The 19,601-nt window shown below is 46.1% G+C and overlaps 1 protein-coding gene across 4 annotated transcripts in view; it reads left to right on the top strand.

The window, feature by feature from the left end:
- CCDC125 (coiled-coil domain containing 125) overlaps positions 1–19,601 on the top strand; it is a 48,930-nt gene that overhangs the window by 13,934 nt on the left and 15,395 nt on the right. For all 4 annotated transcript variants that reach the window (XM_062212195.1, XM_062212193.1, XM_062212194.1 and 1 more), the window contains exons 3-7: positions 6,704–6,762; positions 9,100–9,186; positions 9,747–9,824; positions 10,496–10,581; positions 17,782–17,864. In XM_062212195.1, the coding sequence (XP_062068179.1) occupies positions 6,704–6,762; positions 9,100–9,186; positions 9,747–9,824; positions 10,496–10,581; positions 17,782–17,864 (393 nt within the window). The remainder of the gene's footprint in view (positions 1–6,703; positions 6,763–9,099; positions 9,187–9,746; positions 9,825–10,495; positions 10,582–17,781; positions 17,865–19,601) is intronic.

The following is a 19,601-nucleotide window of genomic DNA, read 5'->3' as shown; positions in this document are numbered from 1 at the left end:
ACATGGGCGCCGGTTCTAGTCCCAGCTGCTCCTCTTCCGATCCAGCTCTTTGCTATGGCCTGGGGAAGCAGTAGAGGATGGCCCAGGTCCTTGGGCCCCTGTACCAGCATGGGAGATTCAGAGGAAACACCTGGCTCTTGGCTTCGGATCATCGCAGCTCCGGCTGTTGTGGCCATTTGGAGAGTGAGCCAACGGAAGGAAGACCTTTCTCTTTGTCTCTCTCTCTCACTGTCTGTAACTCTACCTCTCCAATAAATAAATAAAATCTTAAAAAAAAAAAAAAAAAAGCAGCATGAGAAAGACTTACGCTGTGGCGTAACATGGGTCAAGCCCTGGCCTGAAGCCTCAGCATCCTATATGGATACCGGTTTGAGTCCTGACTGGTGCACTTCCAATCTAGCTCCCTGCTAATGGACTGGAAAAGCAGCAGAATTTGGCCCAAGTGGTTGGGCCCCTGTACCCATGTGGGAGACCTCCTGGCTCCTGGCTTTGGCCTGGCCCAGCTCTGATCATTACGGCCATTTGGGGAATGAACCAGTGGATGGAAGATCCCTCTCTTTCTCAAATAAACTAAATAAATCTTAAAACAAAAACCAGCACAAGAATACAGCTAGCCCTCTACATCCATGGATTCCTTATCTGTGGGTTCAACAAACTGCAGATGGCAAAATTTTTTTAAGATTTATTTATTTATTTTTGGAAGTCAGAGTTACAGAAAGACGAAGAGACAGAGAGAGAGAAATCTTTTTTTTTTTTTTTTTTTTTGACAGGCAGAGTGGATAGTGAGAGATAGAGACAGAGAGAAAGGTCTTCCTTTTTGCCGTTGGTTCACCCTCCAATGGCCGCTGCGGCCAGCGCACCGCACTGATCCGAAGCCAGGAGCCAGGTGCTTCTCCTGGTCTGCCATGCGGGTGCAGGGCCCAAGGACTTGGGCCATCCTCCACTGCCTTCCTGGGCCATAGCAGAGAGCAGGCCTGGAAGAGGGGCAACCGGGATAGAATCCGGTGCCCCAACCGGGACTAGAACCCGGTGTGCCGGCGCCGCAAGGCAGAGGATTAGTCTGTTAAGCCACGGCGCCGGCCGAGAGAGAGAAATCTTACATCTACTTGTTCACTCACCAGATACTTACTATGGCAAAGGCTAGGTCAGGCTGAAGCCAGGAGCTTCTTCCAGGTCTCCCATGTGGGTGCAGGGGCCCAAGCACTTGGCTATCTTCCACTGCTTTCTCAAGCCATTAACAGGGAGCTGGATCAAAAATGGAACAAGCAGAACTTGAATCACAATGCTGACACTGTGCAAATATTTTTAAAAAATATTTTTAAAATAACAACATAGAAATTAAGAATAGTACAAATAAAATCAATTCATAGCATTTACATTGTATGGAGATGACTAAGGTACATGGAAGGATAGACATAAGTTTATACAGAAATAAAACACTAGTGAAAGGAACTGTGAGGGGCAGGGGGCGGCACTGTGGCATACTGGGTAAAGAATCCGCCCATAACGCTGGCATTCCATATGGGCACCGGTTTGAGTCCCGGCTACTCCACTTCTGATCTTTCCCCTCCTAATGCTTCTGGGAGACTCAGATGAAGCTCCTGGCCTCTGGCTTCATTCAGCCTGGCTCATCCCCCAGCCATGGAAGCCTTTTGGGGAGCGAACCAATGGATGGAAGATCTCTCTCGATCTCCCCCCTCACACACACACACACACACCTTTCCGTAACTCTGCTTTTCAAATAAATAAAATAAATCTTAAAAAAAAAAAAAAAAGAGGACTGGGGCATCTGTGGATTTTGGTATCTAAGGGTAATCTTTGAAGCAGTTCCCCTGAGGTTAGCAGAAGATAATTGTACTTTCAGAAGCATGGGTTTAGACATACACACTCAGAAAAGAGTTGAAATTTGGGGTTCACCCCATCCTTCAACATCTTGAAATTAGAATGGGATTATTTATAGATTTTTGTCGGACCCTCGCCAGCAAGGGTCCAACGCAGTCACGACACGGTCACTGTTTCTCGGTTCTCAAGGAACTTTTACTTGTGGGGGCAGAAGGAAAGAGTGGGGGGGGGGGAGAAGAAAAGAGAAGGAGGAGCCCCAAACCCAATTCCCAATGTCCCTTTATACCCCAAGTCCCGTGGCGTATCCGCTCCACAGCCAATAGCGGCTCTCTTCACATGCAGTTCACGCTGGTATCGTCCAATCAGATGAAAGGACGTGTATAGTCTCAGGTCGAAAGTTCATCTGTTTCACCGGGTTCCTCCTAGTTGTTTATGCAGAGTCCATTCTGTTTCATCTGTTTCACCTGGCTGTTTTTGTGGGCCTTGTGGTCAACCGATTGCTGCAAGCTATGCAGATGAGGAGGTTCTCACAGGTGGCCAGCCTGCGGTTCCCCACAGTTTTTTTGTTCCAATTCCTTATTATGCATAAAGGATGGATACTATTTTCTTCAAACAAGTTGTTGAAAGCTGGGGGTGAGTATTTGGCACAATGGTTGCTTGGGATACCCATATCCCACTTTAGAGTACCTGGGTTCGAATCCCAGCTTTGCTCCCAATTCCATCTTCTTGCAAATGTGCATTCTGGGAGTCACAGGTGGTGGCTCAAGTAACGGAGACCCTGCCACTCACATGGTAGACCCAGATTGAGTTCCTGGCTCCTGGTTTTGGCCTGGCCTAGACTTAGCTTTTGAGAGCATTTGGGGAGTGAACCAGAGCAGATGGGAAATCTTTCTCTGCCTTTTTTTGTTTTTTAAGATTTATTTATTTATCTGAAAGGCAGAGTTACGGAGAACAAGAGGCAGAGAGAGAGAGAGAGAGAGAGAGAGGTCTTCCATCCACTGGTTCACTCCCTAAATGGCCATAATGGCTGGAGCTGCGCCGACTTGAAGCCAGGAGGCAGGAACTTCTTCCAGGTCTCCCCTGCGGGTGCAGGGGCCCAAGAACTTGGGCCATTTTCTTCTGCTTTCCCAGGCCATAGCAGAGAGCTGGATCAGAAATGGAGCAGCTGGGTCTCAAACCGGTGACCACAGCTTTACCCACTACACCACAATGCCAGCCCTCTCTCTGCCTTTTAAACAAATAATTATGTTTAAAAAGAACAAAACTGGGCCGGCGCCGTGGCTCAACAGGCTAATCCTCTGCCTTGCGGCGCCAGCACACCGGGTGCTAGTCCCGGTTGGGGTGCCGGATTCTATCCCGGTTGCCCCTCTTCCAGGCCAGCTCTCTGCTATGGGCCGGGAAGGCAGTGGAGGATGGCCCAAGTGCTTGGGCCCTGCACCCGCATGGGAGACCAGGAGAAGCACCTGGCTCCTGGCTTCGGATCAGCGAGATGCGCTGGCTGTAGCGGCCACTTGGGGGGTGAACCAACGGCAAAAAGGAAGACCTTTCTCTCTGTTTCTCTCTCTCACTATCCACTCTGCCTGTCAAAAAAAAAAAAAAAAGAACAAAACTGAACATGATGCTTAGAAAGTTTTATAAGACATAAGGAAGCTGCTGGGATATAAACCAGACCAAATAATATCAGTACATAGCCGGCGCCGTGGCTCACTAGGCTAATCCTCCGCCTTGCGGCGCCCGCACTCCGGGTTCTAGTTCTGGTTGGGGTGCTGGTTCTGTCCCGGTTGCTCCTCTTCCTGTCCAGCTCTCTGCTGTGGCCCGGGAGTGCAGTGGAGGATGGCCCACGTGCTTGGGCCCTGCACCCGCATGGGAGACAAGGAAGAAGCACCTGGCTCCTGGCCCCGGATCAGGGCAGCGCCAGCTGTAGCGGCCATTTGGGGGGTGAACCAACAGAAAGAAGACCTTTCTCTCTCTCTCTCTCACTGTCTAACTCTGCCTGTCAAAAAAAAATAATAATAATATCAGTACGAGTTCCTGTTCTGTTGGATTACAGTTTGTCCTTTGATCAGAGGTGGTCTGACTAGGTTTTGTATTATGCCAAAAGTACTGTTTTATACCAAAATACAATTTTTGCAATTTCCCAGATTTTGCAATAAAAATACCACAAATTAGTAGCTTTACAAAGCAACAAGTTTATTATCTTACAGTTCTATAGGGCAACAGTGCAAAAGGAGTTTCACTGGACTAAAATCCAGGAGTGAGCAGGGCTGTGTCCCTCCCGGAGCTCACTGGGAGAATCCTGTCCCTTGCTCTTTCCAGCTCCCAGAGCTGCCTGCATTCCTGGGCTCCCAGCCCCCATCTTCCCAGCCATCCTGTTGCTCTGGCCCTGCTCCCTTCTCTCTGTGCCATGGGTGGGGACTCCTCTGAGAACATCGGACCCATCTGGAGAATCCTCAATAGCTTCCTGTCTGAAAGTGCTTAACCTGGTCACATCTTCAAAGTCCCCTCTGCCATCCATGTATTCTGGGGAGGCGGATGTGGGTGTCTTCAGGGGCATTATTCTGCCTTCCACAAGGATTAATAGAACAGAACCTGTCATTGCCAATCCAGTGTCACCTCTGCCCCTCTTTGGGACCCTAGGGTCATCGTGGTAAAAACATGATTTAGGTTTTACCTTGGATACTGTCATATTGATGTTTAAAGTTTACAATAGCAAAGAAAAATTGTTTTAAGACACGTTTAATATCCCTCAAAATGTTCTTCCAGGTGGGGGCAGGGGATTGGCAAGGCAGTTGGGACACCGCTTGGGATGTTTGAGTGTTTGAGTCCCAGCTCTGCTTCAGATGCAGGGAGCAGGTGATGGCTCAAGTACTTAGGTCCCTGCCAGCTACAGAGAGACCCAGATTGAGTTCCAGGCTCCTGGTTTTGGCCAGGCCGAGTCCTGGCTGTTGTAAGCATCTGGGGAGTGAACCAGAGGATGCAAAATCTGTGTGTCTCTGCCTTTCAAATAAAATGAAAATAAATAAATGATTTTAAATTAAAATTATTTATTGTTATTTTTATTTGTTTGAAAGGCAGAGTTACAGAGAGAGAGGGAGAAACAGAGAGAAGTCTTTAATCTGCTGGTTCACTCTCCAGATGGCCACAATGGCGGGGGCTGAGCCAGGCCAAAGCCAGAAGCCAGGAGCTTCATCCAGGTCTCCTACATGGGTGCAGGGGCCCAAACACTTGGCTCATCTTCCACTGCTTTTCTGAGGCCATGAGCAGAGAGCTGAATGGGAAGTGGAACAGCTATGACACAACCAGCATTGAAGGTGGTAGCTTGACGTGTTCCAGCACAACACCAGCCCCTAAATAATCTTTTTAAATGCTCTTCTTACTTACACTCTTGCTTGTAACTGATCACCTTCATTTTTTTAAAATTGCCAGTGAGGTGGGACTGAAGATGAAGCTCTTAGGAAGCTCAGTTCTGTTTTTCAGTTGATTCTTTTTTTTTTTTTTCCAAAGATTTATTTGAAAGTCAGAGTTACACAGAGAAAAGGAGAGGCAGAGAGAGAGGTGAGAGGGGTCTTCCATCTGTTGGTTCACACCCCAGATGGCCCCAATGGTTGGAACTGTGCCAATCCGAAGCCAGGAGCCAGGAGTTTCTTCCGGGTCTCCCACATGGGTGCAGGGGCCCAAGGACTTGACCCATCTTCTGCTGCTTTCCCAGGCCATAGCAGAGAGCTGGTTTGGAAGTGGAGCAGCCAGGACTCGAACTGGCGCCTATATGGGATGCCGGCACTGCAAGCAGTGGCTTTACCTGCTATTATACTACAGCGCTGGCACATCTCAGTTGATTCTTAAAAGAGAATTATTGAAGTTACAGGAGTTATTCTCCTTGGAGGGAAATGGAATTCAGGTTTTTTTCTTAGGTAGTTCTATTACTACATTGATTAAGCTTAAGCCAAACACCAAAATCTACTTATTTCACTCACCAACATTCATAATTTTCTAAGCTGTGTATGAGTGTGGCAGTTAGTCAATTCATTAACATCAGTTTTACTTTAGAGTCTTTTGTCAAGACTTTTTATGCAAAAATATGTGTCTTATTTGTGAAATGTTTTAAGCTACATATTTTAATTATTATTTATCACAATTTTAAAAAGTTTTATTTATTTATTTAAAAGGCAGAGTTATAGAATTGGAGAGACAGAGACAGAGACCTTCCACCAGCTGGTTCAATCTCCAAATGGCCGAAACAGCCAAACCTGGGCCAGGCTACAGCCAGGAGCCAGGAACTCCGTCTGGGTCTCCCACATGAGCGCAGGGGCCCAAGCCCTTGAGCCGTTTCCCACTGTCTTCCCAGGTACATTAGCAGGAAGCTGCATGGGAAACAGAACAGCTGGGACTTGAACCTGCACTTCCATATGGGCTGCCGGTGTCCCAGGTAGTGGCTTAATCCACTGCACCACAGCTTCCACTCCCTCCCCTCGTTTTTCAACTTTGAGAGTCAGAGATGGAGAGAAACAGTTCCTGGCTGCTCGTTCTCTCCCCAAATACTCGCCAACGGCTGGGGCCGAGTCTGGCAAAAGCTGGGAGATAGGAACTCAATCCAGATCTCCCACATGGGTGGTCGTGACCCAACTCCTTGACCCATCGCCTGCTGTCTCTAGGGTCTGCGTTAACATGAATGGAATCAACCCTGGCACTCCCCAGATATGGGATTCAGGTGTTCCCACTGTTGATTTTACCTCTGTGCCAAACGCCCACCCCTACAATTATTTTCTTTTTTGCAATGTAAGGGAAAGGTATGTTTGATGTTTTGTAAATATGTGTCCTATACTTAACTAAAGAAACTATCCAAGGTGCTTTTTTTTTTTAGGTACTAATTCAGAATTGTCGAACGAAGAGTTAAGGCAGCGTCTTCTTGAAACTTTAGAGGTAGGTACTCTGGCTACTGTAAAAACTCGTATGTAGTAAAATGTGCTGTTTAAATAATAAAATCGTACAGAAGGCAAATTCTGGCTTTCTAGATGTTACTGGGGAAGCATAGTCATGGTTTTAAATTGGCCACTTCTGTTTCTTATTGTCTTCATTTTGATTGAGTTATAAGGCAGAATCACACTGATAAGGAGAGACACAGATCTTACATCTGCTGGTTCACTCCCCAAATGGCAACAACCGCCAACACTGGGCCAGGCCAAAGCCAGGAGCCTCATCCGGGCCTCCCATGTGGGTGCAGGGACCCAAGCACTTGGGCCGTCTTCCTCTGCCTTCCCCGGGCGCATCAGCAGGGAGCTGGGTGGGAAGTAGCCAGGACTGCGTGCCTGTATGGGATGCAGGCATCTCAGGCAATGGCATAACCCTGCGTGGCCCCTTCTTCATCTCATTAGAAGGCTACTTATGTCACCCACCAGGTCTCCTGCCCCTAGGCCTGTAATCTCTGCCGTCCCTAGCTTTGAAGTCACCTGGCTCTGGCAGCCTCCTTGAAGTCAACAGACCGGGCAGCTCTCAGATGGTTTGAGGAATAGGGGGGAGCAGGAGTTCCGGTGAGGGGTGACAGGAAGCCCATGTCCGAGTTATAGGACTTTTGGTGTGGAAGTTGTGTCAGCCTTTCCTGGGGCAGCCGCTTCTCAAAATCCATGGGGCAGCGAGTGGCCATGCTCTCCTGACGGCGGAGGGGAGCAGATTCCTCCTTTGCCTCTTCCTGGCCTCTGGCACTTGCTGTGGGACTTGGCATTCCCAGGTTGGGGGCTACAAGTTCAGCTCGGCCTCTGTGGCCAGCGCATGGCCTTCTCCCCTGAGTGTCTGTGTCCCCGTTTCCCTTACTTTATAAGAACATGAGTCATTGGAGGGGGGCCCACCCGAAACCAGGGTGACCTCAGCTGAACTTGATTACACCTGTTAAGTTCAACTAAATTTGACCCAAGGCAGCCTCCGTCCCAGAGCCCTTAGAGAAGAAGCTACAAACTAAGTCCATAAACAAACTGAAGGTCTCGTTAGGCCTGGTTTGGGGAGCAATCGCTGAGCCTCAGCCAGTCGTAGCAAGAGAGTTTGAACCAATCCCAGGCCGCCCAAGTCAGGCTAGGCCTCAGTGAGACAAACACTGAGCTGACACCTGGCTTCTGTTCCCCAACTACGTGCTGCCTGCGGGAGGTAGAGCTCCTGGATGCTTGCAGTTCTGAGCCCTGCCGGGCTTGTGAGTTGTTCTTTGCTCCATTTAACTCTGTTCAATTTCATTTGTAGTTTAAAAAAAAAAAAAAAAGAAAGAAAAGAAAACACATCCGCAAAGGTCATATTCATAGTATTAGGGGTTAGGGCTTGGACATCTCTTTTGGGGGCGCCACCATTCAACACACACAATAGCTAATGTAGTTGTGTAGGTGGCCATGTGTTTATTTTATGTGGCCTAAGGTTTTTCTCCATATTAGTAGCTATCTGGCCTAGGCTAAAAGCAAAAGGTTTGGGCTTGGGGGTTAGCGCATGGCGTGGTGATGGCAGTGTCGGCATCCCATATCAGTGCCGGTTCAAGTCCCAGCTGCTCCACTTCCAATCCTGCTTCCTGCTAATGTGCCTGGGAAAAGCAGCGGAAGTGGCCCAGGTCCTTGGGCCCCTGCACCTACGTGGAGACCAGAAGCTCCTGGTTCCTGGTCCAAGCCTGGCCCAGCCCCAGTCATTGTGATCATTTGGGGAGTGAACCTCTCTCTCTGCCTCTGCCTCTTTCTCTGTGTAACTCTGCCTCTCAAATAAATCTTTTTTTTTTTTTTAAGATTTATTTATTTATTTATTTGAGAGGCAGAGTTACACAGAGAGAGAGAGGGAGAGACAGAGAGAGAGGTCTTCCATCCGCGGTTCACTCCCCAAATGACCTCAACACTCGGAGCTGGACTGATCTGAAGCCAGGAGCTTCTTCCCGGTCTCCCACACAGGTGCAGGGGCCCAAGGACTTGGGCCATAGCAGAGAGCGGGATTGGAAGTAGAGCAGCTGAACCTCGAACCAGTGTCCATATTGGCATTCTGGCACTGCAGGTGGTGGCTTTACCCGCCAGGCCACCACACCAGCCCCTAAAAGAGTATATCCTTTTTTTAAAAAAGGTTTGGGCTTTTAGTTACAATTGGCACCTGGTGGTGAGGCTCTGTGTTATAGCCTGCCTGCTTCACTTACCAATTGTAAAGGAATTCCCAGCTGCACTTAACAGTAAATGTAGACCAGCTGGAGTGATCATTGTGGGGTTGCCTGTCTCACTGAAAGAAGACTAATTTTATTTCTGTCCTTAGGAGGTAGAAATTTTAAAAACTGAACTTGAGGCATCCCAAAGACAACTTGAAGGTAAAGAGGAAGCATTGAAAATTCTTCAAAGCATGGTAAGAAGTTATGTTTCATTATGTACACGTTCCAGTAATAAGTGGTGTGGTTTTAGCTTTTTAGGGTTTTTTTTTTTTTTTTTCCCTGCAGGAGGAGTAGGGGGCTGGCTTTGTGACACAGCGTGTCACACCTCTGCTTGCAAAGCCCAAAGCCAGTATCCCATATCGGAGCACTAGTTCAGGTCCCCACTGCTCCACTTCCAATCCAGCTCCCTGCTAATGAGCCTGGAAAGCAGTGGGAGATGGCTCAAGTGCTTGGACCCCTGCACCCATGTGGATGGGTTCCAGGCTCCAGGCTTCAACTTGGCTGAGCTCTGGATGTTGGGACCATTTGGGGAGTGAACCAACAAGAAAGATCTCTTTTTCAAAAAAAATCCAACCAACCAAACCAAACCAAATGAGCAAATAGGAGCAGCAGTGCTTAATATAGTTATGGGCTGGTGTTTTTTGTTTGTTTTTTTTTTTTGGTATATGTATTTTTGAAGATAAATAAGAAATGTGAACTTTGCTGTGCACTAGACATTTAATTTATAACTGATGCTAATTTTTATTTTCTTTAGGCAATACTTGACAAAGCCACAAGTCACACCCAGACAGTGCTTCAGAAAACTGTGGAACAAAAGCGATCCTTAGAGAAGGTATTTGTCAGTTTTAAAGTGGACTTGTTCAATGCAATAAACTTTAAATAGAATTTCCTTAAACACCCCGTAGGGATGGACACGTCTTGTGTGCACACCACGTGTTGCCCACGCCTGTGTCTCATGCTCTTCTTTTTGGGAGCTACAACAGATTCTCACCCGGGCAGAGTGAAACCCGTGTTTCTTTAATTTCCTCATCTCTTGGTAGCAGGAGCCCCTGCAGTGGTCACTCCTGCTTTTTCCTGTTTGTTCTTTGCCTGCCTGACCCTCTTGTCCGACTGTAAAGCCAGTTAAGAACCGTTCTAGACGGTCACTTTGCTGTGCCTGCTGTGCCTCCCTGGGTGGGGCACAGGACTCCCAGGACTGAACTCCATTGGCAGTGTCTGCATGGCACGGGGGTGGCCACTGAAGCATCTACATCCAGTCCAGCGAGTTTTGAAGCTAAACAATTTGAAATTTTTCCATATTAAGTGAGAGTGGGCAAAGTTTTTTTGAGTGCCAAAGAGATATGTTTTTATCTGTTTATAAATGTCATTCTTTTTGAGAGTAATTTTTCTCTTTAAGCTATTTCTGTGAAATCTCAGATGACTGATGGATTTCAGCTGTTCACCATGTCCTGTAATTGTATGTTTGTAAAGCTTTTCCATGAAGGTACTATTTTCTTTCTTTAGGAAATAAATGCCTTGCAGTGGGAAATAGAATTTGATCAGAATAGATTTAAAAATATAGAGGAGTCTTGGACCCAAAAATACGACAGGTTTGTATATTTTTCTTCCATAACTTTTTTTTGGAAAAATCTTTAAATGTGTGTAATTTAAATTTAGCATAAGCTGCTTCTTTGAGCCAACTGTACATGTTATAAAACTCTTTATTTCTTACCATTTTGCCAGATCCATTGTTTTCTGTTAGTGTTAATTTTCTTCCTTCCTTCCTCTTTTTCCCCTTCCTTCCTCCGTTCCTCTCTTCTTTCCTCCCCCCCCCCCCCCCTCTCTCTCTCTCTCTTTCCCTTTCCTGAGACTGGTGTTTGTCACAGCAGTTAAGATGCCACTTAGGGCACCTGGAGTGCCTGGGTTCAAGTCCCAGCCCTGCTTCCACTTCCAGCTTCCCGCCACATTTGCACGCTGGCAGTGTTACCACTGATTGGAACCCCGGGAACTGGTTCTGTCGATGACAAGGAATGTGGCTGGTGAACGAGCAGCCCTGATTTCAGCCTGCAGAGACAGAAATCGCTACCCCTGATAACCGGGCGAGCGTCTCAGTGCAGGACTGACAGCCAGGTCTGCAGTCGGACTGGGGTTTTATGGACAGGAATGTGGGTCGCCGTTTCTTCTCCTCTCCTCCTTGTTCTGGGGAAGTCAGGGTGGGGAATTTTGGGATGTGGAGTTCCCTAAACAAACCCCTCTGGATAATACTGGCCATGAGGATTCTTATCTATTGGGAACCAGACTCCTGCAGTCCAGCAGGGCCAGCTGCACTGGCCCCTCAAGTCAGTGAATTCCTTTTGCTACAGGGCAGGCCAGGACTCTGTGGGCTGGGGGCGGCAGACAAGGGGCTGGGGCCCAGCTTCCAGGACTGGTTCCTCATTTCGTTGCACATGAAGTTAGTTTCTTTAAAACTTCTCATTTTCTTCAGCTGTTCTACACACACAGGCTAATATCTACCTAGCTGCAGCGGGTAATAGCTCAAGTGCTTGAGTCCCTGCCACCCCCATGGGAGACACAGACCGAGTTCCTGGCTGCTGGCTTTGACCTAGAGCAACCACAGTTATTGCTGGTATTTGAGGATTGAACCAATGAATGGAAGATTCTCTCTCTGTCTCTCTCCCTCTCTCCCTCTCTTTTTTCTCTGCCTTTCAAATAAATAACAATTTTTAAAAATGTATGTAAATTGTATTTTTAAGTACAGTGTAAAGAGCCATGTTTTCCAAATTATTTTAGCATTGGAATTGCTAGGTTTTTCAAACAAAACCTTTTGAGCATTTATTTTATTAGTGTGAGCTTATTTAATAACTTTAAATTATATACTTACTATAAAATCATTTAGAAATTGATTTCATTTCTGGAGTTATAAATACTTTTGTACCTAATTTCAAATTTATTTTTCTTAACTTTTCATGTTAAAGTAATTGAAGACTTTCAGAAGTTACAAGAATGATGCAAAGAATTTCTATTTTTCACTGAGATTCCCTAAATTTTAATTCTTTATCACATTTTGTTTTATTATTTTTCTTTTTTCTTTCTTTTAGATAAGTAGATATAGATATATGTAATTTTCATACATATGTAGAACCATTTTAAAATAAGTTTCATATGTGATGCCCCTTACTCTAAATAGTATTTGTATTTTTTAAAAGGATATGTCCTTTATAACCATAGTGTAATTATCAAGATCAAGGTAACATTGATACTGTAGCTGGATTTATGTAGAGAAACAAGACGCCAAGGCCTTTTAACAGGAAGTAGTATTTTTTTTTAATTTATGCCAGCATAAGGCCCAAAGGGAAGTTCTAATCCAAAATCCTGAGCCCCTAACCAAGAAAGGTTTTCCCTTATGTAGCCATCTACATGTATACATTTGATTGGATATTCTAATGTTACTTGGCAGCCACAGGAATTGATACAATGCTGCTTGTGCCCATTGGTAGTTGCTGATGATGGTTTTTTTCCACCCACACACTGAGCCATACTGTCAGGCAAGGGTTAACATCATTGCTCTGTACTAACAAGCAGAACCTGAAGTGGTTACATGGAAGCAGATAGGGGCTACAGTGGAAGCAGTCACAGGCAGGCAGATAACAGCTGTATTTCATTCCCAGGACAGATGCTTCCCCTTTTCCTCTTCAGACCTTGGGAAGGCCTCCACCACCACTTTAATCATGTCTTTTAGAAACAGGTCTAATTAAGGGACAAAGGCCTCTACCACAATGCAATACTATTATTTAATCCACATGCCATATGTGTATCTTATACATTGTCCTAATAGCATATAAATTTGCCTTTATAGCACAAGAGGAAAAAAACATTCCTAGTTCCAGGATGCAATCCAGAATCACAGATTCCACTTGGTTGTCATGCCTGCATTTCCTCCTCCTGTAATCTGAAGTCCTTCCTGACAGTGACATTGTTGAGGGATGCAGGCTGGTTATGTTGAGGGTCTGATACCCCACAACCTGACATGGCTGTGTTCGGTGACTCTTGATTACATCCAAGGCCTGCTTTTCTGCACAGGTGCATCCTAGCGGGAAGCAAGAGATGCTGATTTGTCCCCTGCCTGGGATGTGACTCTTGATCACTTTTTGTTTTAAAGATTTATTTATTTGAAAGTCAGAGTTACACAGAGAGGAGAGGCGCAGAGAGAGGTCTTCCATCCACTGGTTCACTCCCCAGATGGCCGCAACGGCTGGAGCTGGGCTGATCCGAAGCCAGGAGCCAGGAGCTAGGAGCCAGGAGCTTCTTCCGGGTCTCCCACATGGGTGCAGGGCCATCTTCCACTGCTTTCCCAGGCCATAGCAGAGAGCTGGATTGGAAGAGGAGCAGCCGGGACTAGAACCAGCGTCCATATGGGATGCTAATGCTTCAGGCCAGGGCGTTAACCACTGCGCCACAGCGCCGGCCCCTCCTGATCACTTTTTTTGAGCAGGTGTCTTCACTGTAAAGTCACCATTTCCCCCCTTGGATCTTGGGATAGCTACTTAGAGATTGTGTCAGTACACCATGAAAACCTGCTTTTTCCTCTGCTGATTACTCAGCCTGAAACAAGCAGTACTGGCTGCGTTTCCAAAGGGTGACTTCCTGTTTGTTCCTTCTACATTCATTCTGACATTCTACTCTCAGAAAGAGCTTCTCCTTCTCCCCTGTTGGCATGTTTATACTGACATGGATCAATGGATTCTCAGCGTATTCAGTGGGTGAAAAGCTATTGGTATCATTGTCTCTTTACTGCCCAAAATTTCCCCTTTGTGGTCAGTGGGCACCCTCTCAGGCTGACTCTTAGAGAATTTTAATGCCTATTGTTATTTGAGCACTTTTTTTTTTTAAGATTTATTTATTTGTAAGGCAGAGTTACAGAGAGAAAGAGAGAGAGACAGGTCTTCAATCCACTGGTTCACTCCCCAGATGGCTGCAACAGTCAGGGCTGGGCCAGGCTGAAGCCAGGAGGCAGGAGCTTCATCCAGGTCTCCCACATGGATACAGAGGCCCAAGCACTTGGGCCATCCTCTGCTGCTTTCCCAGATGCATTAGCAGAGAGCTAGATCAGAAGTGGAGCAGCCCATACTCAAACCAGCGCCCATATGGGATGCCAGTACTGCAGACAGCGGCTTAACCTTCTACGCCACAGCACTGGCCCCTCTTGGAGCACTTTTCTTGCTTTCTGATACAAGAAGGGTTCTCAGCCAGTCTCTGCAATACCAGGCGTTTCTTCGAGGAGTCCTGCTTCCTTGAAGTGGAGAATGGTTTTCAGAAGCCAAGATCTGAGGGCTGCAATGTCTTCTCAGAGAAAAGAGCTGGCACACACACACACACACACACACTGACACACATGGGACAAACCCACCTCTCTCTCCACCCCCCCCCCCCCCATCTTCTATCTACCTACCTATCTTCTGTCAGGGCCTTGTGTTTGGATTCATACCTCCAATTCCAGGCCACCGCCCAGGGTTCACTGTAGCTGTACTCTTTTTCATGTTTGTAACTCCAGCACGTTTGTAATGGGAAATCTGACTCTGATTACCTAATGTTTCCTTATTTGTTTCATAGCAGAACATGCAGAAGGTGTATACGTTGTGGTGTAGCAGGTAAAGGTGCTGCCGGGGGTACTGGCATCCCATGTGAGTGCCAGTTTGGTTTGAGTCCTGGCTGCTCCACTTCCCATCCAGCTCCCTGCTAATGGCCTAGGAAAGCAGTGGAAGATGGCGCAAGTGCTTGGGCCCCTGCACTCTCGTGGGGCTGGCCCAGCTCTGGCTGTTGCGACCATCTGGGAAGTGAACCAGTGGATGGAAGATCTCTCTCTTTCACACACACACCCTCTCCCTCTCTCTCTCTTCCTGTAACTCTGCCTTTATGTACATAAATAAATCTTAAAAAAGAAGAATTGCAAATGTAAAATCAAAAACTGTAAAATCAAACCAAATCAGTAGTGTCCAATATTTGTTTACAGTTTTGTCTTTAGCATGAGGGTATGGAGTCAAAATGCTGTCAAAAGGTAGTTGGTTCATTTCTTCATTTTCCTTTCCAGTGTGGTTCTGTTATGTATTTGTTAGGTTCATTTGTTTGTGTTCTATTTTAGGTTGTTTTCATTTTCCTTATGTAATTGTGTATTTATTTATGACATGTTAACATGCTTCCAAAAGTCAGAACTGTTCTGAAAGCTGCACTTAGAGGGAGGTCATTCTCCTCCTTCCCCTTTACCTCCTTCCAACCTCCTTCCCTCCTTGTCTTCCCCGCACTCGCTGTTAAGAACCAGTCTCATTTTTTATTTAGCCCTCTTGTGTTTCTATTTGCATAAATGGGTGCATATATATATATATTTGTTCTTATTTACCCTTCTTTCTTACACAAAAACCTATTATAAATACTTTACTTGTTTATGTTCATTTTATTTGAAAAGCAGGGAGAGACAGAGAGAGATCTTCCATCCAATAATTCACTCTCCTATCCCTGCAACAGTCAGGGCTAGGCCAGGTTGAAACCAGGAGCCTGGACCTCAGTTTAGGTCTCCCTTGTGAGTGGCAGGCACCCAACACTGGAGCTGTCACCAGCTGCTTCCCAGGATAAGCATTATCAGGAAGCTAGAGAGGAAGTAGAGTAGCCAGGACTTGAACCACGCACACTGATATGGGTGCCAGGTGTCTCAAGTGGCAGCTTAAATGCTGTATAAAACACCCACCCCAGTAGAGACTCCTGCATTTTTTTTTCTACTTGACAATATTTTCTGGAAATCACTCCATGGATAGATGTGCCATAGTTTATTCTAGCACTGTCCTATATATGGTTTCCAGTGTTTTGCAGTGATAAACAATGCTGGAATAAATAACCTTGACATTATGTTTTTATACTGTTATTAAAGATGTATTTTCAGAAAAAATTCTTACAAATGGAATTGCTGGGTCAAAAGGCACACACATAAGTGGATTTATTAGATGCTGCCAAATTCCTCTCTGTAAGTCTTAAGCCAATTTTTTGATTTATCTTAATTATTTGAAAGGCAGAGGGACACAGAGAGAAAGAGATCTTCTACCTGCTGGTTCACTCCCCAAATGGCCGCAACAGCCAGGTCTGGGCCCAGCTGAAGCCTGGAGCCAGAGACTCAGCCTGGTCTCCTATATGAGTGGCAGAGACCCAAGATCTGCTGCTGCTTTTCCAGGCTCATTAGCAGGAAGCTGGATCGGAAGCAGAGCAGCCAAGACAGGAACCAGTGCTCTGATACAGGATGTCATCATAGCAAGCAGTGGCTTAACCTGCTGCACCACCACCAGTCCCTGTATCTGTCCTTTCCCTTTGGCTTAATTCACTTCATGTCTTCAGAGTGCATCTGTGTTGTGGCACTTTTCAGGCCCCCTTGCCTTTTTAGACTCACTTCTGTCGTATGAGTGTACCATATTTGGTTTGTCCGTTCATCGCTTAGAGGACCCTTGGGTTCTACCTCTGAGCCATTTGAACAGTGTTGCTAGGAACATGACTGTACATTGTGTGTGTCTCCTTTCTCCTATTGAAGATCTTAACTGTATTTTTTTAGAGTCGTTATACGCTCACAGTGAAAGGTACAGAGATCGTCCCATAACTCCCCCCTCCACACCACACAGTCTGTCACACTGTCAGCATCTCCCTCCAGGGGAGCCCACTTGTTACAATCCACGAACCTGCACTGATCCATCCTATTACCCAAAGTCCAGCATTGACATTCTGTGCAAGGGAAGGTGGCCTAAGCCCATGGTTAGTGTTCATGTGGTTATTAAGTTGAATCAGAACTTCAGGAAAGAGAATCAGTGTGCAAAAATGGATGTCTTAGAAATATTTCTGGTTCTGATGATAACTAAGTAACCAAAAAGGTTAAGAGTATATTTAAATTTGGTGTGGTTTTTTTTTTTTTTGTGCTACATATAAATTCTAGATTATTTTGAAGTGGGGAGGAAATATATTGTAGTGTAGCAGGTTAGCCACTGCTTGTGACACCGGCATCCCATATCTGAGCGCCAGTTCAAGCCCTACTCCACTTTTTTTTTTCTTTTCTTTCTTTCTTTCTTTTTTTTCTTTTTCTTTTTTTTTTTTTCTTTTTTTTTTTTTTGACAGGCAGAGTTAGACAGTGAGAGAGAGAGACAGAGAGAAAGGTTTTCCTTCCGTTGGTTCACCCCCCAAAATGGCCACTACGGCCGGCCGGTGCGCTGCGCCGATCCGAAGCCAGGAGCCAGGTGCTTCCTCCTGGTCTCCCATGTGGGTGCAGGGCCCAAGGACTTGGGCCATCCTCCACTGCCTTCCCGGGCCACAGCAGAGAGCTGGACTGGAAGAGGAGCAACCGGGACAGGACTGGAGCCCCAACCGGGACTAGAACATGGGGTGCCAGTGCCGCAGGTGGAGGATTAGCCTAGTGAGCCACGGTGCTGGCCCCTGCTCTACTTCTGATCCAGCTCCCTGCTAATGCAACTGAGAAAGCAGCAGAAGATAGCCCAAGTACTGGGGCCCCTGCCACCAATGTGGGAAACATGGATGGAGTCCCAGGCTCCTGACTGCAGCCTGGCTCAGACCTGACTGTTACAGCCATCTGGGGAGTAAACCAGTGGGTGAAGGATCTCTCTCTTTCCCTCTCTTTGTTGCTCTGTCTTTCTAATACATAAATAAATAAATCTTTAAAAAGAAATAGGTGAAATTCCATTTACATGTTAAGTTTATGACATAAAAATATTACTCAATGGAGAAGCATTAATGTTTTGGTTACTAGAAGGTACTTTTTTTTTTTCCAGACTAAATTGTGAAAATGCAGTCCTTAAGGAAAATTTGAAACTGAAAATAGAAGAAATTAAAATGCTAAAGTCTGAAAATGCTGGTAAGTAAAAAGTGGTATTTATATGGTTATTTAAAAGTATTTTAAAAGATCAGTTTTATACAGAGTGTCCTGTATTTAGAACACACATATTGATGCAAATATTGTGGCGCAGAAGTTAAGATACCTGCTTGGGCCACTCACATCCCATGTTGGAGGACCAGGTTCGAGTCCCAGCTGCTCCACTTCTGATACAGCTTTCTGCTTCTGTGCACCCTGGGTGGCAGTAGTGATAGCTCAGGTACTTGGGTCCCTGCCACCCACATGGGAGACTTGGATGGAATTCAAACCTTCTGGCTTTGGCCTGGCCCAGTTCTGACTATTGCAGGCATTTGGGAAGTAAACCACTAGATAGCAGATTTCTCTCCCCTTCACTCATTCTGTCTCTCTCTCTCCTTTTAAAATAAATGAATAAAACAGGGCCAGTGCCGTGGCTGACTTGGTTAATCCTCCACCTGCGGCGCTGGCATCCCATATGGGCATCGGGTTCTAGTCCCAGTTGCTCCTCTTCCAGTCCAGCTCTCTGCTGTGGCCTGGGAAGGCAGTGGAGGATGGCCCAGGTGCTTGGGCCCCTGCACCCACATGGGAGACCAGGAGAAGCACCTGGCTCCTGGCCTCAGATCGGCATATTTCTGGCTGTAGCAGCCATTTGGGGAGTGAACCAACAGAAGGAAGACCTTTCTCTATGTCTCTCTCACTAACTCTGTCAAATAAAAAATAAAAATAAATAAATAAATAAAACATTAAAAAGGACAGATATTTTGATGGAGATTAAGTGCTAGTATTTTAAAATAATATTTTTAAGGATAATAGAAGGAAGAAATGCATCCTTAAAGTTTTTTAAATTAAGGGCCTGGTGCTGTGGCATAATAGGTTAAGCTTCCACCTGCAGTGCCGGCATCCCATATGGGCACTGGTTTAAGTCCCTGCTGCTGCACTTCTGATCCAGCTCTGTGCCTATGGGCCTGAGAGAGCAGCAGAAGCTGGCCCAAGTGCCTGGGACCCTGCACTCACATGGGAGACCCGGAAGAAGCTCCAGCCTTTGGCCTGGCCCAGCTCTGACTATTGCAGCCATTTGAGGGGTGAGCCTACAGATGGAAGATCTCTCTCTCTAACTCTGCCTTTTGAACAAATAAATAAATCTTTTTTAAAAATATTTTTTAGTTAAAAAATTAATCAAGGTGAAATTCACACAACATGAAATTAAGCATTTAAGAGTGAACAATTCAGTAGCATTCACAACATTATGCGAGCACCATGTCTGTTTCCAGTGCCCAAAGTCAAACGTAATACCCATTAAGCAATTTCTGCCCATTCTCTCTTTTTCATTTAGCTTCAGTGGAAAGCAAAATGGCACAGCATCTGATGTTTGGGAAACTAAGTCAACAGCACATCTCTCTTTTTTTAAAATTTATTTATATGACAGATAGAGTTAGACAGTGAGAGAGAGAGACAGAGAGAAAGGTCTTCCTTCTGTTGGTTCACTCCAAATGGCCACTACGGCCAGAAATATGCCGATCCGAGGCCAGGAGCCAGGTGCTTCCTCTTGGTCTCCCATGTGGGTGCAGGGGCCCAAGCACCTGGGCCATCCTCCACTGCCTTCCCAGGCCACAGCAGAGAGCTGGACTGGAAGAGGAGCAGCCGGGACTAGAACCTGGTGCCCATATGGGATGCCAGCGCCACAGATGGAGGATTAACCTAATACGCCACGGTGCCAGCCCCAACAGTACATCTCTTATA

The sequence above is a fragment of the Lepus europaeus genome, chromosome 15 (genome assembly GCF_033115175.1).
Source record: "Lepus europaeus isolate LE1 chromosome 15, mLepTim1.pri, whole genome shotgun sequence".
NCBI lineage: Eukaryota > Metazoa > Chordata > Mammalia > Lagomorpha > Leporidae > Lepus > Lepus europaeus.
This window is presented reverse-complemented; position numbering and strand designations above follow the sequence as displayed.